The sequence below is a fragment of the Phodopus roborovskii genome, unplaced genomic scaffold (genome assembly GCF_943737965.1).
Source record: "Phodopus roborovskii unplaced genomic scaffold, PHOROB, whole genome shotgun sequence".
Lineage (NCBI taxonomy): Eukaryota > Metazoa > Chordata > Mammalia > Rodentia > Cricetidae > Phodopus > Phodopus roborovskii.
In genome coordinates this window covers 847,300-863,344 of record NW_026126461.1, presented here as the reverse complement: position 1 = coordinate 863,344, position 16,045 = coordinate 847,300, and the positions used below count along the sequence as shown (strand labels likewise).

General features: G+C 37.7%; 1 protein-coding gene across 5 annotated transcripts in view; it reads right to left on the bottom strand.

The window, feature by feature from the left end:
• Dis3l2 (DIS3 like 3'-5' exoribonuclease 2) overlaps positions 1-16,045 on the bottom strand; it is a 309,815-nt gene that overhangs the window by 221,721 nt on the left and 72,049 nt on the right. For 4 of the 5 annotated variants that reach the window (XM_051190714.1, XM_051190717.1, XM_051190715.1 and 1 more), the window contains exon 6: positions 15,062-15,103. The exons of the other annotated variant lie outside the window; for it this stretch is intronic. In XM_051190714.1, the coding sequence (XP_051046671.1) occupies positions 15,062-15,103 (42 nt within the window). The remainder of the gene's footprint in view (positions 1-15,061; positions 15,104-16,045) is intronic. 5 annotated transcript variants of the gene reach the window in all.

Here is a 16,045-nt window from a genome sequence, read left to right as displayed (position 1 = left end):
GCTCAGCAGCATCTTTACCCACTGAGCCATCTTCCTGGCTCTCAATAGGGTCCCTTCCTAAGATGAGGCCTAGCTACCAAAATCACAAATATAAGTAGCAACAAAATGGGTTTCCTCTCTAATGCCAGCCTACTAAGCAAAGATTCCCTTTTACACCAAACCCCCTGCTGGATTTAAGGCTTTCGAGAACTATGGGCTTTCTGCAGAAGCTAAAAATGCCAGCGGGTTGTCACCAGTGCCGTACAGCTTCCCTTGTAGTTGTAGCTTCATGTCCCCTTGAGACTGGAAAGGTTTCCTACTTTTTCTGCATAACCTCTACTTTTCTGTGCTTTTCTGGGTATGCTATCATCTCTTTGTGATTACCAGCGCTTTTTCTCTCTTCAGAATATAGTTTGTCCTTTCTTATTCTGAGTCTTTGAATCATGGTGTGAAACAGAAAGCTTCTGATCTACCACCACAACCTATAAAAACAGCTATCTTTTTAAAGCAACTTATTGGCATATGTGTAAATAAATAAGTCACTCCCATCAGGTTAAGGGTCTCAGCTGATATGTCTAGGGGTTGCTTTCTGTCACTCATGTGTGTGTGTGTGTGCGTGTGTGTGTGTGTGTGTGTGTGTGTGAGAGAGAGAGAGAGAGAAAGAGAGAGAGAGAGAGAGAGAAAAGAATGTGTCAGCTCTGCTCCATTTTCCTCAATATTAGGTCTCTATTGCCACAGCACCCTCTCTCTTCATGGAGAAGGGTGAAGGAGACAAACACAAGTAGTTCCTCTTAGCTAATCCTGTAGAAGAAAAAAAAATCTCTCACTAAAGTACTCTGCACGAGCCCCAAGGTTGGGTTCTTTGGGACCAATATGAGTCACGTGTCCATTCTTGCACCAATCACCACAGCCAATAATTGAACTAGATTTGACCATTGTTTCTTAAACTTTTTCCTCCTGTAATGTTTTCAACTCAAGATATTTTTATATGACACTAGGTATATAGCATAAAAATAGATTTACAAATTAAATATTTACCAGTAAAATATCATAAAGCATTTTTCTTTTTCTGAGATTTTTTGAGATGGGAATCTCACTGCATAGCCCAGGCTGTGCCTCAAACTTTCAACAATCAACCTACTTAAGCCTCCAGAATGCTATCATCACAGGTGGCAAGAAATTTATTTTAAAACAATTCTCAGGTATTCATATAATTTTATCATTTATTAAAGCTTCATAAAGTTTTGATATGGGTACATTTATTTTATAGAAAGAATTATATCTTGGCTAAATATTTGATACTACAGGACATACTAATAAAATATATACATAAAAGTTCAACTTTTTCAGAGTTGATCAATGTCTTGATCTTATAATTTTCAATACAGAGAATACTACTTCCCAGTAACATATATTATAAAATGATATAGGTATGTTTAGGGACAATAAAAAATTATTAGCAATTATGAAGCAAAATTTACTTAATAATTTTTTGTGAAATTCAGTCAGCACCTCAAACAATTATTTTTAATCAAACATTCTAGCACTATCCAACCCAAAGATATACTAATTTTAACACTTCTATGCTGAGGAATGATAGTATAGGAAGATATTAAAAGTTTTCATTTTCTAACATTAAAACATTACTAAAAAAAAAAAGAAAACTTCTTACATACAGATAAAAATGCAATTTATAATAAAGCATAACCTCAAATTTGAGGCAAGCTGTTCCCAGCATGGTTTACTACTATGTGACATGACAGTATGTGCAGCAAAGTTCAAATGATGTGTATTCAGAAGCAAGCTTCAGTGAAGCCATGATGAAACACTAGTGAGTGAACACTGCCAGAAACTCCTTCAATTCATTAAGGAGCTTTTAATTAACTCTTCTTAGTTACTGTGGACTGTAGGCATCTTGTCAGTGAACTTGTAACGGTGGCCACACCTCCTTGGGTGTGACCTCAGGCAGACAGAAGTGGAAAGACAGGAGCTTGAGGCTTGGCTTTCCTTTGCATGCTCTTTCTGGTGGGTCAGCAGATGCGGCAGGAAGAGCAGGGAAATGCTCCAGTGGTTCTTTGTATTTTCCTGTGTAACTGTCCCCAATAAACACCTATTTATCATTTATCTTAGGTCTAGTGATATAATTACATCCTTGCCTTCAATTGGCGCCCAGCATGGGTGTGGATGGATTCCCATGACTAGCCCAGACCAGCCCATTCAGCTGGACTACTGTGGTCTAGTGCCACTGCTGACAAGCCAGCTGGATTTTCATGACCCAGGGTCAACCACCACCAGCTTCACTGCATTCTGGTGGCCCTAGGCTTTTCGTATTTTGTTCCAGCCATGAGATTATGGTTTCTGTGGCCTGTTCTGGGAAAAATCAGTATTTCACTGTGCTCTTTGCATACTGTGGATTTGCAGGCATGAGCCTGTGGAAAGTAGCCCAAAGCTTTGAGTTGCAGAGGTTTTTCTTTCCGCTTAATTTACCCACCCGGCTACTAGGTTCCCTATGAGCCAACAATCACCCAGATCTCCGTGATTCAGGAATCTTCTTAAAGTAAATAGCAATGGCAGATAATATTACTATACAGAAAGTGAAACCATTTTTGGTTTCTTATAAGGATAGGATTTTAGAAGAGGCTTACAAACTACCTGGAATATATTCATTATCCATATGGGTTTTAGCTTCATAATTCCTATAATACCCTTAAAGAAATGGTTTGATAACAGAACAAAGAATGAGGAATTTATAGGAATCACACAGGCTTCACAGACAAATAACAAGAACTTAGGGAAAAAAGGATTCAGAATATTGAAAACGGCAATGGTGATTCAACAAACCAAATGCAAAAAATGGAACATAAGATTGAAATACTAACAGAAAACAATGTGTTCCACACCTAAGACTAATGACAAGCTAGCAAATAGAACATTGTTTGGGGGAGGCAATTTACATGCAATTCAGATAATCTCTGAGGAGGAGATTAAATATTAAATCTTTAGAATCATATATAAATAAGGATAAGAAACTGACTGATTTAATGAAATCCTTAGAAATTTATAATATCCAGGAAATTCAAACACTCAGAGAAACAATGGTGAATAGATTACAGGCCATAGAAAACCTTCAAAAATTGATCACCAGAAGTGGGGGTACAAATGATAGAGAATGAAAGGGATTTAACATTACCAGTACCTTTCAGAATGAGAGATAGCTTACCAAAAGTAGTTATGTTATACCCTATGGTTTACCCCATTATTGTTACTGAAAAACCAGCAACTAAAAAGCACCCAAACGGATTCCCTAAATGTCATTGGAAGCCAATATGTATGAAAGATTTAAAAGGAATAAAGGAAGCAGTAGTCTCTTATTGGCATGCATTTGCTGTATGTAAGGCAATTAGTAGTCATGGGCAACAAGAAATTGTGTGACCCCTAATGATTGGGGCCAATTAATCTCAGCTGTCCTTGAAACTGCACTGCAAACTGAATGGCTTGCTTTATGGAGGGAAGAGGCCAAAGCACTTTAACTTCAAGGCCAAAATAGAGGTTATAAGGCTCCCCCAAATAAAATTCTTGGTGAGGGTCTTTATGCTGATGCAGAGACTCAAGTTGCATATGATGAACACATCTTGTCCCTATGCTGTACAGCAGTTTTGAATGCTTGGAATAAGATTCAAGAACCAGGGAGAAAGAACTGAGTCCTATACTAAGGTGTTACAAGACCTGAGCGATTCAAATAGGGGTAGCAGATCCAGAAGCTAGACAAATACTCACAGACTCTCTAACATAAGAATGCTAATTCACAGTGCAAAAAGGTGCTTTGGCCCTTAAAGATCAGATCGGCACCATTAGATAAATGGATCCTGCACTGGAGCCAATACTGAGACTAATGATTATGACACTGAGGCTCGGCAGGAGAAGCCATCTCCAAAGGAATGAAAAAACATCAAAATACCAAATGTTTTAATTGCCATAGAATAGGACATCTGAGAAGAAATTGTAGATGAGGCACTCCAAGAAATAATGCTTCTTCTATGAATAACTCAAACAGAAGGCCCCAAACTCCTGGATTATGTAGAAGATGTGGCAAAGGCCAACACTGGAACAATGAATGTAGATCAACCAGGGGCAAGCAATGAAACCCTTTACCATCAGGAAACTCCTTAGGGAGGCCCCATGTCTAAAGTGGTCCAGTCATTCCCAGTCACTGTAAAGGACAATCCTCCCCAGAACAATTAGAAAACCCAGTGCCTACTGTAAAAAATCATACCGCTCTGGATGATAGATCAGCTTTGGGGGATGAATCAAACAAACGTGGAGGGAAAAAAAAAACATATTTTTGCAGACTTCTATAAATGATCAAAGTCCAAAATTAAGAGTACAAATAAGTAACAGAATGCTTGTGGGGCTGCTGAACCCAGGAACAGACATTACCACTATAACTCAAGAATCCAAAATAGTCTCTGCAGGAGGTAAATGTTCAATTTTTAGGGATAGGAACCCTATCTCTGGTAAAAAAAACAAAGTACAAGATGGGTTGAACATATAGGGCTAGAAGGACAAAGAGGAAGAATGAAGCCATCTGTGGCTGATATAGCAATAATTCTATAGGGTCATGGTCTATTACAGCAATGGAATACCCACATTAACATTCTCCAGTGTCAGACATGAACTATAAACAAACCCATTTGTGGAAAAAATATTGTAAAGCACTATATAAAACAGAAAGCAACTATCCAGACTGTACAAAAAAAAAAAAAAAAAAAAAAAAAAAGGATACTAGTGCCAAACTAACAGAGGAACCAAAGCCCTACCTTTAAAATAGTTAACTGATGAACCTGTCTAGGTGGGGCAATGACCTATGACCTCTGAGAAGCTAGGGGCTCTAGAAAAGTTGGTTCAGGGACAGCTGGACATATTGAAGACTCTACCAGCCCTTGGAATTCTCCTATATTTGTTATTAAAAAGAAATTTGGAAAATGGAGACCTGAGAGCCATCAATAAAGTAATTCAGCCAATGGGATCTCTACAGCCTGGAAGGCCCTTGCCTTCTGTAATACCAAGAAAATAAAATAAATAAATAAATAGCCTATTATTGTTATTGATTTAAAAGACTGTTTATTCACTATACCTTTACAAGAAAAAAAATAAGAAAAACTTTGCCTCCACAGTGCCTTCTTACAATAATTCTCAGCTGGTCAAAAGATATCAATGGAAGGTCTTGCTACAGGGAAAGTTAAATAGTTCTACCCTGTGCCAATAATTCGTAAACAGTTTTTACAAGCTACAATTTAGCACTATATGGATGATACACTGTTAGCTGATTCTAAGGCAGAGACATTAGAAAATAATGTTTGAGGAAGTAAAGGAAGTTTTGCCTAACTGAGGATTTCAAATTGCCCCTGAAAAAATACAAAGAAGAGATTCTATCAATTATTTAGGATATAAAACAGGTCTACAGAAAATTAGACCACAGAAAGTACAGATCAGGAGAGATGGTTATCAGACTCTTAATGATAATCAAATATTCCTAGGAGAGATTTCCCAGCTACAGGCCATCACTGGAGTAAAGGACATGATCTAAAAAATTTGAAAAATACCCTAAAAGGGGACAAGGACTTAAATAGTCCAAGAATATTATCAGCTGAAGCTGAAAAAGAATTAGAATGGGTAGAAAAATAATACTAGAGGCACATGTGGACTGTGTGGACCCAAAGCTAGACTGTATTCTGGTTATATTACCATCTAGGGAATAACCTTCAGGGATTTTGATGCAGAGGGAAGATGTCATACTAGAATGGATATTTTTACCACACAAACAGTATAAAAAATTAAAAACATATATAGAAAAGCTTTCTGATTTGATTTTAAAAGGAAAATTAAGACTTTGTCAACTGACAGGAATGGACCCAGCAGAAATCATAGTATCTTTAATGAGGAAATTTCCTCCTTATGGAAAGATAATGAAGAGCTTTTGTAAAGGATTAGCAACAATTATCCTAAAAGTGAGAGAATAACATTCATAAAGAAAACCATTTCAATCCTTCCATGAATTGTAAGGAAAACATCAACCTCTGGAGTCTCTACATTCTACACTGATGCAAAAAAAAAAAAATCAGGTAGGCAGGTTATAAATCAGAAAATATAAGTAAAGTGGTTCCAAGTACTTATAACTCTATACAAAAGGCAGAACTGTATGCTATTCTCATGATACTTAGGGATCTTACAGAACCTCTCAATATAGTTACCAACTCTGAATATGCAGAGAGTTGTCTTACATATTGAAACTGCTGAATTTATTCCTGATGATACAGAACTAATTTCATTGTTTATACAATTACAAGAAATGCTCAAGAATAGGACTCATCATATATATATATATGACACACATCAGATCCCAAATGTGTCTGCCAGGTCCTCTAGCACAAGGCAATGATGAAATTGATCATTTATTAATAGGAAGTGAGCTGGAGATCTCATAATTTCATAAAAAGAAAAAAACATGAATAGAAAAGGTTTAAAAAAAGAATTTTTCTATCACTTGGCAACAAGCTAAGGAAATAGTAAAAAAAAAAAGTCCTGCTTGTTCCTTCTATAACCAAACTCCTTTACCAGCAGGTAGCAACCCTAAAGGTATACATAAAAATGAAACTTGCCAAAAGAATGTATTTCAGTTTGCAGAATTTAGAAAATTAAAATATGTACATCGTACAATAGACAAATTTTAGGATTTCAATGGGCAATTGCTCTGAGCTCTGAAAGGGCTGATTCTGCTAGTATAAACCTATTAGAGGTAATGGCTGTTATGTATATACCTGTACAAATAAAAACTGATAATGTACCAGCATATGACCACAGTAGATTGAAACAGTTTTTTTTTTAAATATTAGAACATAAAGCATGTTATTGATATACCACACAATCCTACAGGACAAGCAGTTGTTGAGAGATCTTTAAAGGCAGGGGGAACCAAGACTGCAAAAAATAGATTACATAATGCTTTACTAAGCTTAAACTTTCTTAATGCTAATGATAAAGGAAAAACAGCCGCAGAAAGACATTGGACAGTGGAAAAAACTTCTGAGCTAAATCAGCTGGTGTACTTCAAGGATGTACTGACCTCGGTATGGAAACCAGGATATGTGTTACATTGGGGTAGGGGTTTTCGCCTTTGTTTCTACAGGAGGGAAAAAAAAAGCTTTGTATGTATGTATGTATGTATGTATGTATGTATATATGTATGTATGTATTATTGAACCCTGAAAAATCAGGATAAGATGGTTTTTCAACTTTCCTGCTTCTAAGAAGGTCTATCTGATACTTTAGGCCTTGGTCAAAGTTGGTTTCCTCAACGTTGCTGTGAGACCTTGGGAGACAGTCCAGGTAGCCTGCTGTTTCTATCTTCACTTGCACCTTTGGAAGTAGCATGGTTGCACTTCCTGCCTACCCTAGAATTGTTCATTTCCTTCTCAGGTCTTTAATGAGGTTGAAGACTAGACAGTTATAGCAATATCCTCTTTTATCTTAGATTTAGACTTTCCAGATTAGGACTGCTATCAAACTAATCTCTGTTGTGCCTTTACCCTGATATTGGACATATATACTGTACATATAGTATATATTTATTGCTCAGTGTTGCTCTTGCTGATAGTAGGTTTTAATTTGTGTATGTTTACCTTTTCTTGGAATATACGTTGACATTTGTTATCAGTGTATATAGTTTTTGCTTCTGGCTTAAAACCTTCTTTAGACTAAAAAAGGAATTGTAGGTGTCTTGTCAGTGAACTTATAATGGTGGCAGATGGAAGTGGAAAGAGGAGCTTGAGTTGTGGCTTTCCTTTGGAGCACTCTTTCTGGTGGGTCAGCGGATCCAGTAGGAAGAACAGGGAAACACTCCAGAGGTTCTTTGTATTTTTCTGTGTATTTGTTCCCCAATAAACACCCATTTATCATTTATCTTGGGTCTAGTGATATAATTACATCCTCGCCTTCAATGGGTTCTAAAACACTTTACTTTTACCAAGTCTTTTGTAGCTCCCATTCAGTTATATGACCCACAAACCCAAAGATAGGGACTACGCTGACACTCCCCTCCGTCAATGGAGGATAAACAATGTGTGCCTCCTAGTAAATAAGGAAGATCCAAGTCGTCTTCGAAATGATCAAACTAGTATTCTTTTCAAAGAAAATTACCTATGTTTGTATTCCTGGAAGTCTACTGACTGGGCTGTAAATACTTGCTTGAATCAAATATTACTCCTTTTAGAATCACAACAATCTTTAACATGAATCAAAACAGGAATATAATACTCCCCAGAGAAAGAAAATAACCTAAATGTTTCAATAACTGGTCAACTAAAATAAGGATCATTTACATTTAAGGTTTTTACTTATGTAGGAACTTAACTAGTATCTAACCTCAAATTCTCTTACATCACACCAACCTATAGCAAATGTATTCCACATCTCACAGATGCACTTCAATATCTTGGAACTCACTTTAAAATAAATTTAATATGAAGACCATTTCTGAAAATCACATAATTATAGTAAAAACAATTGAGGGCAAGAGAGCACCAGGCACTGAAACAAGGGCTATATTCCAGGCTGGGCATATCCCATATGATCAGTCTCTACTAAGACACTAAGAATAATTAGCAGCTGTAGTGGGGCTAGGGAGATGGCTCAGTCAGCAAAATGCCTGCCATGTAATCATACACACATGAGTTTCATCCCTGTACCCACATAAAAAGGCTATGCATGATGGCATATGCCTATAATCCCGGGGCTGGGAAGCCAGAGACAAGTACATCTTTGGACCTCACAGGATTTACCCAAGTCAGTTGGTCCCAGGTCTCAGTAAGGGACCCTGTCTCAAAAAAAAAAAAAAAAGTGATAATAAAGAAAAGTGGTTGACTTCTAGTCTACACACACACAAAATTATTATCTGGAATGGGGGTTCTGGCAAAAAATAAAAATCAAGAAAAGAAGGTATTACCAGGGACACAATGGCCAATTTCATGTTGATAAGAGGCAAAGCATGAGTAAAATTTCATTACTGTAGATACAGAGGGAACTAGTAAGGAGCCCTATCTACCAGGCACATCTACAGTAGCATTAAAAACAAACAAACAAACAAACAAACAAATAAATAAATAAGACCGCTTGGAGGAAATTAACAAGTAAGCAAAGAGTTTTCTACAGAAAAAAAAAAACTTTAAAATTCTAAAGAAATTGAAGAAGGCACTAGAAAATAGAAAGTGGTCCCATGCTCATGAATTGGTAGATTCGATTCTATGAAAATGGCCATCTTATAAAATACATATAAAATACATATAAAATATAAGAGTCAATGAAATTTAATCAAAATTTCCAAGCCAATCTTTACAGAAATATATATTAGACAATGAAATATATATTAGACAATGAAATCTAGACTTCTTGTATCAGAGAAAGGAAATGTAAATGGGAAACTAGAATAAATTCTGTGGTGTTATTCTGGGTAGAGAGAGATGTGAGATAGAGGGGGAGAGACAGAGAGAGAAAGAGAGAGACAGAGAGAGTGTGTGTTTACTGGTCTTGTTCACTAAGAGGACTTCATAGAGCCTGCATTTCTTTGCTAAACGGAAACAGGGTTTCTTAGAGAAAAAAAAAAAAAATGAGTAATTCCAGTGAAAGCACTATGTAACAGATCTATTGCAATTTAAACTACATAAATAATGGTAAGAAATTACCTCTTAGCAAGTAATGAGAACAACCAATTATGGCTCTAAGAAGAAACACGATTTGCTCTTTTCCCAGAGAGCATGTCTGCACAGAATCACACATGCTTCTTAGGACCTGCAAATCAAACATTTGCTTAATGCTCACTGTCACTTCCACGCTTAAGGTTCTAGTCATTAGTGTCTCATAAGTCATAACAACATGAGCAGCCATCTCTCTTTTAAAAAGCCACCTAACACCAGGCAAAAGTGGTAGCATCTCTGCAAAGATGATTCCAGAGAAAACAACAAACAGTCTCTGAAGCCAAGAGGAGCTTTTGTCTACTAAAGTTTGGTATTCCAGCCATTGGTCAACATGATGGAAAGAACCTAAGGCAAGTTCCTAAAAACTCTTAACCTGATTCTTAAAATGCACTTGTTTAATGAGGTAGTTTGGGTTTATAAAGGAAGGGTTTGCTGCTATTTTTACTTCCTTTGGCCCTAAGAGTAGTATAGCATCACTACTTCATTGTAGGAGGGGGGCTTTAAATCAAAGTAGGTGTGGAGGAAGAAAGCATGTCTTTTTTGTTTAATACAATTTTTTCTTATTTGAATTAGACACGATCTTGTTTTACATGTCAATCCCAGTTCCCTCTCCCTCCCCTCCTCCCCTACCCTCCACTGACCCCCATATCTCATCCCCTTTCTACTCCCCAGGGAAGGTGATACCTTCCATGGGGGACCTTCAAAGGGACACATGTCTTTAAAAAGGTATATCTTTTTCTACCGTGGATACTATATTTCTGAATGAATGCATACAACTCAGTATTATTTCCAATTCATATTTCACAGAAAGTCATGTTTCATTTTAAACTGGCAAATGCTGCCTAAAGGCTTTACATGCATTTACTTCCACAATTCAGTAACAAGAGGCAGCTACTGTAAACTAGAAGGCTAGTCCAGCTATCTCATATGAAATTATTCTGGAGGGAAGCTACTTATAGGGCTTAACTATGAGGAAACTTGTCATTTAAAAAAAGCGGCATTCGAGAAAAAGACAGATGGCAGAGCTTGGGTGGAGGCATTTTCTATTGCAGGAAAGTGAATGTGCAAGGGGAGAGGGGAGAGGACAGACCAGGCTCTGGGGACAGGGGCAGCAGAGCGGGTGGGAGATAGAGGGGGGCAGAGAAGCAGAGAGAGAAAAAAGAGAAAGATGGGAGGTGGGCAGGGCCCTTAGAAAAGGAAATGTAGTGAATGTACACAGGTGATGCTCTTAGTTGCTGCAGCTGAGGGCCTTCCTCTCAGAACCCAAGGGCAGGCCAGTACACAGTACATATGCCTAAATACTAACAGAAACTCTAGAAAAGAACTGTATGTGCATGCATGCTTGCAACAACATAACAGCAGAAAGCTTATCTACACTATGGTTCCTTGCTTCAAGCTAAGACTTGCCTACAGATTTAGTAAGAAAATTACATTAACTAGAAGCTCTCCAGCTTCACTAGCTAAGTCTCCAGCCATGTATAAAGTTGCCCTTTTTTCAGCATTTTCTGACTTTCTGTGCAAATAGCTAAGCCATGTACCAAATGGAAAGCTACTTTTCAACAAACTGGGGCAGGGAACAAAAGAAGATTTTGAGGTCACAAGTCACTATGCAGCCCTAAATGCTGACCTTTAAGAGGACATTTTGGAGCCTGATCCCAAAGGAGTTATGCAAGCTCCTCCAAACTGGGCTGCAGGTTGATCTACAATTTGGGTTGAGTTGGGATAGGTTGGGTTGTTTGTTAGACACCAGGGTCTTACTATATAGACCAGGCTGGCCTTCAACTCACAGAGACCCTCCTGCCTCTGCCTCTAGAGTGCCAGCTTCAATTTTAATAAGCAATGCTACCTTTAAGATGATTCAGTAACATTTTTTTAAACCAACAATTGTCTAAGAACACAACTCAAAAAAAGTTCATGTTATTTTATCATTTTTAAAATTCTGTCATCTTTCCCTACATTGATAGAAACAAAAAATGAGCTCAGTGTAGACTGATTCTACCCTGTAACCTTAGCTTATGCTGCTGCAAAAATTCTGGAAATTACCCTGGGCAGAGATTTTTGTATACTAAGTATCAGCCAAGAACAAATTTTTACAGCTGACTTTTAAACTCTTTAAAATTACACTTTATAATGGAAATACTGACAGATGTTTTACCCTAAAAGCACTGTTATAATATTTCTAGCTTTTAAAAATGCAAAACTGTGAACTCAGTATCAAAGATACAAGAATGAAAAGTAAATCATTAAATTATAAAAGTACCTTTTTAAATAGGCATACATAAAAAACATCCATTATCTCAGCCAGCAAATGGTTCAGTGGGTAAATGTTTTTCCTGCTAAGCCTGATGGGACCCACATAGTAGAAAGAGAACCAACACCTACAAGATTTCCTCTGACTTCCACATGTGGGCTGTGGCACGTGGACGCGCGCACGCGCGCGCACACACACACTTTATGGGTCATATATATTCATATGCACTAACAGCTGCATTTAACTTTCCAAATGGTCTTAGCCACTAAGTCAGTATTTCAGTGAATGGAAGACTTACCCCATGCATGCTTTGCCATCAATGTTTGACCTAACCCATTAGCCCATGTGCAGACCAATCCCAGCTCTTGCTTCAACACTCTGAGGAAGGGGTACAACATAAGTTCATGCCGACTCAAAGAGTACAACAACCTACACCTTGGAAAACTTGCAACATAGGAAACCATTCTAGAAGGAGGTACTCAAACAAATAAACCTATGACAAGGACACCCCACTGGACAACATAAAGTCAGGCACAGTGGACAACTGTGGCTATGTGAATTTTATCCTATACCTTCCACACTTTACACACTTGGCTTATGAGCTCTAATCAATTCTCTCCATCACGGTCTTACATGGTATTCCACGAGCAACATGCACTTCATCCTCAAGATTCTATGTTACAAGGAAGCAGAGACAGAACTAAGACCTGAAGAACTTGGGTACCAGCTTTGTGGCTCAGTACTTGGTTTGATGTCCTAATTTATCCCCTTTAAAATCTCTGTATCTCCAAGTTTAGTAGTCTGAATTGCATAGTGAAAGCATTCAGGGCAGTAATATGAAATATAAGTAATAGGTTAATAAAAGAGCAATGATTTGATGATGGGAAGGAATATCAAAATTTTGTAGCAAGATATGCTGTGCTCATGTTGATAGTTGCAACTAAAACACAATTATAAGGAGGGTTTGGAGAGATGGCTCATTAGTTAAGAGTGCTGGCTGCTCTTCTAGAGGACCTGGGTTCAGTTCCTAGCACCTACATGGCAGCTCACAACTGTCTATAACTTAAGTTTCAGGGATCTGGTACCTTCATACATCCAAGCAAAATAAATAAATTACTAAAAACACGATTATATTTGTGTACTAATTAGAAGTAGTACAGAGAAATGCCATTAATTTTCCTCCTATTTTAAATAACTTCAGTCAGTGTAACTCAGTTTTATTTGCATACAGAAAAATACACAAACCATTAGTGTCTGATATGATGGTAAACACACCAATATAACCATAAACAAAATGAAGAAACAGGATTGCCAAAATTCAAGCTTTCTATGTTGCATAAAACTACCCACCCACACCTCTGCTGCTCCAGGTTTCTCCTTATCCCTAAAAACTTCTCCCTGTACATGTAGACAGGCACATGTGCATCGTCTGTATGTCAACATGAGAAATTAAAAGATGGTAGCTTAAAAAGCAAGGAGGCAGAAGAAAGAATCGCGCTTTCTGTATTGGTGGATTCTCAACAACAATGTGTATCAATGAAAAGCTTCTGAACAAAAAAATTGTAACAATGGCCACTCCAATCTGAGTTGTTTCTGTAAGGTTATAGCCCCTCTCTTAGCCCAGCATTTTAAATTCTGAATAGAAGATACATCTACATTATTAACATGTTAGCTAAGTCAATGGTCTTTCTTTCACTCTGCAGAAGCCAGAACGTCTGGTGAGCCTGAGATAATACCAGAATGCATTAACACATCTCCTTACTTTTGGAGCCATGCAACAACTAACACAACATGTGAAACTACTGAGGTTTGAGTTTTTAAATGTACACATGCATGCAATGCCCACAGAGGCCAGAAGAGGGTATCAGACCCCTAGGAACTGAAGTTATAGGCTGTTGTTAACCACCATGTAGATGCTAGGAACTGAGCCTGGGACCTCTGCAAGAACAGCCAGGGTTTTTAACTGCTGAGCATGTTAATCTTCGCAGACCATGATAAGAGGTTTGACTTGCCATGAAGTACTATGTCTATAAGAACAACAGGAGCTATGCCTAAGAAGCCAGATCCAGGAGGAAGACTCTGGCCAGCACATGGCCTTCCTGTCCATTGTCTTATACTGTCCTAGTCCTCCCTTCCCTCCCTGTAAAACCTCTTTGAACCCTGCGTACCCTAGGATGAAGCTGGGAGGACAAGCATCCCTCCATCTCATAGCCCCTGAAGAATTTTCTTCCCAACAAATGGCAAGCAGCCAGAAGCTGCACAGCAACAAAGGTAATTAAGACAAAAATTGAAATTACTCTTTATCAATGCCATCTCTAGAAATCAGTTAAGGACTGCATAAGTTACTTAGATAATAAAGTGTTTATAACCTGTTTGCTAAGGGGGAATTAAGTAATCCACTCAAAAACAGCTTGAAATAGACTTTACTAGAAATTAGCTTATTCAGTCAACAGCATTTTAACATCACATGCTCAAAATCCTCCAAGGTAAGCGTAACTCCTACAAACAAAATGGGTGGAGACTATGATGAAGTGTGTGGTGACCATCAACACTTGCAAAGGTTCATGTACACACACACACACACACACACACACACACACACACACACTTTCTCTCTCTCTCTCTCTCTCTCTCTCTCTCTACCTTTTCACCACCAATCAACAAATAGCTCTGCCCTTTCCCTTTCTAAATTCCTCTGCTATCAACTAATTCAGAAGACATATTTGAGTTTACAATTCCTGGCTTCCACTAGCAAACTACATTTTTTTTTTTGTTTGTTTGTTTGTTCTTTATTGAAAAAGCTAGTGGCGTAACATAAGGGCTTCTGTGTGCACTGGGCTAAAAGCCCTTGCTCAATATTGCCTCCAAAGGTGTCAAATAAAAGTAAGATGGATCTTAGGGAAACAAAGGTTTTAAAAATAAGCCTCCATAGGTCTATCCACGCCTAACAAATGATGTAACTTTCTGTTATGCTTTGTACCATTCTATCATCTGGCTGCTTTGGTATCTTTTACAATGTGTTTTATATTAAACCATAGGTTTCATCCTTAGCACTCATAAAACCAGGCATGAAAGTACATACCTGTAATCCCAGCACTCCAGGCAGAGACAAGGTTATCCTTGGCTACACAGCAAATTTGGGGAAGGAAAAATGGAAGGGGGAAGGAAGGAATAAAGGAAAGGAAGGGAAGGAAAGGAAAAGAAAGGAAGAAAACAGAATAATTTATATTTTATATTCCAAGTGGAAAGTTATATCTAGCTCCCATATACAAACACCGAGAAAATCTGACTGAACTTCTGCTGTTTTCCCATAATGACACTTAGTTCTTTAAGAAACAAATTTCTGCTTGAAAAGATCACAAAATTTAGTGAATTCACCATATGGTTTTTTTCTAGTCACAAAAGGTTACTTCAAATGAAATGAACCAGAAGTTTTTCTAATGTTGTTGAAATTATTCAACAAATATTTATTTCCTGCCTACTGTATGCCACGTATCAGGTAGCTAGCTACAAGAAAAGTAAAAGGAATGCATGAAACTCACATTTTTGAAGCACCCATGATTCCCTAAGGACTATGCTAGGTCATTCTAAGTCATTAATTTTCACCAACAAGCACATCCCATTTACAGGTGACTGCTTCCCCACACACTCCAAAACTCAGTGCCAGGAAGTAAAGGACCTAGAATGCAATCCCAGTCTGACTTGACAAGACTACATTCTGATAAGACACTATTAGTATAAACGCAGAGACACCCAGCCCCTACCGTGACTCAAAAAATATATTCAACAAAATCATTGAAGAAATACATGCCAATGAAAGTACAAGAAGCTTACAGAACACCAAATTTTTAGTGGACAACAACAACAAAAAAAAAGTCCCCTCACCACATAATACTCAAAACACCAAATATACAGAATAAAGAAAGAATATTAAGAGCAGCAAAGGAAAAAGGCCAAATAACATATAAAGGCAAACCTATCAGAATTACACCTGACTTCTCCATGGAAACTCTGAAGGCCAGAAGGTCCTGGATATTCATTCTACCAACACTAAGAGATCACAGAT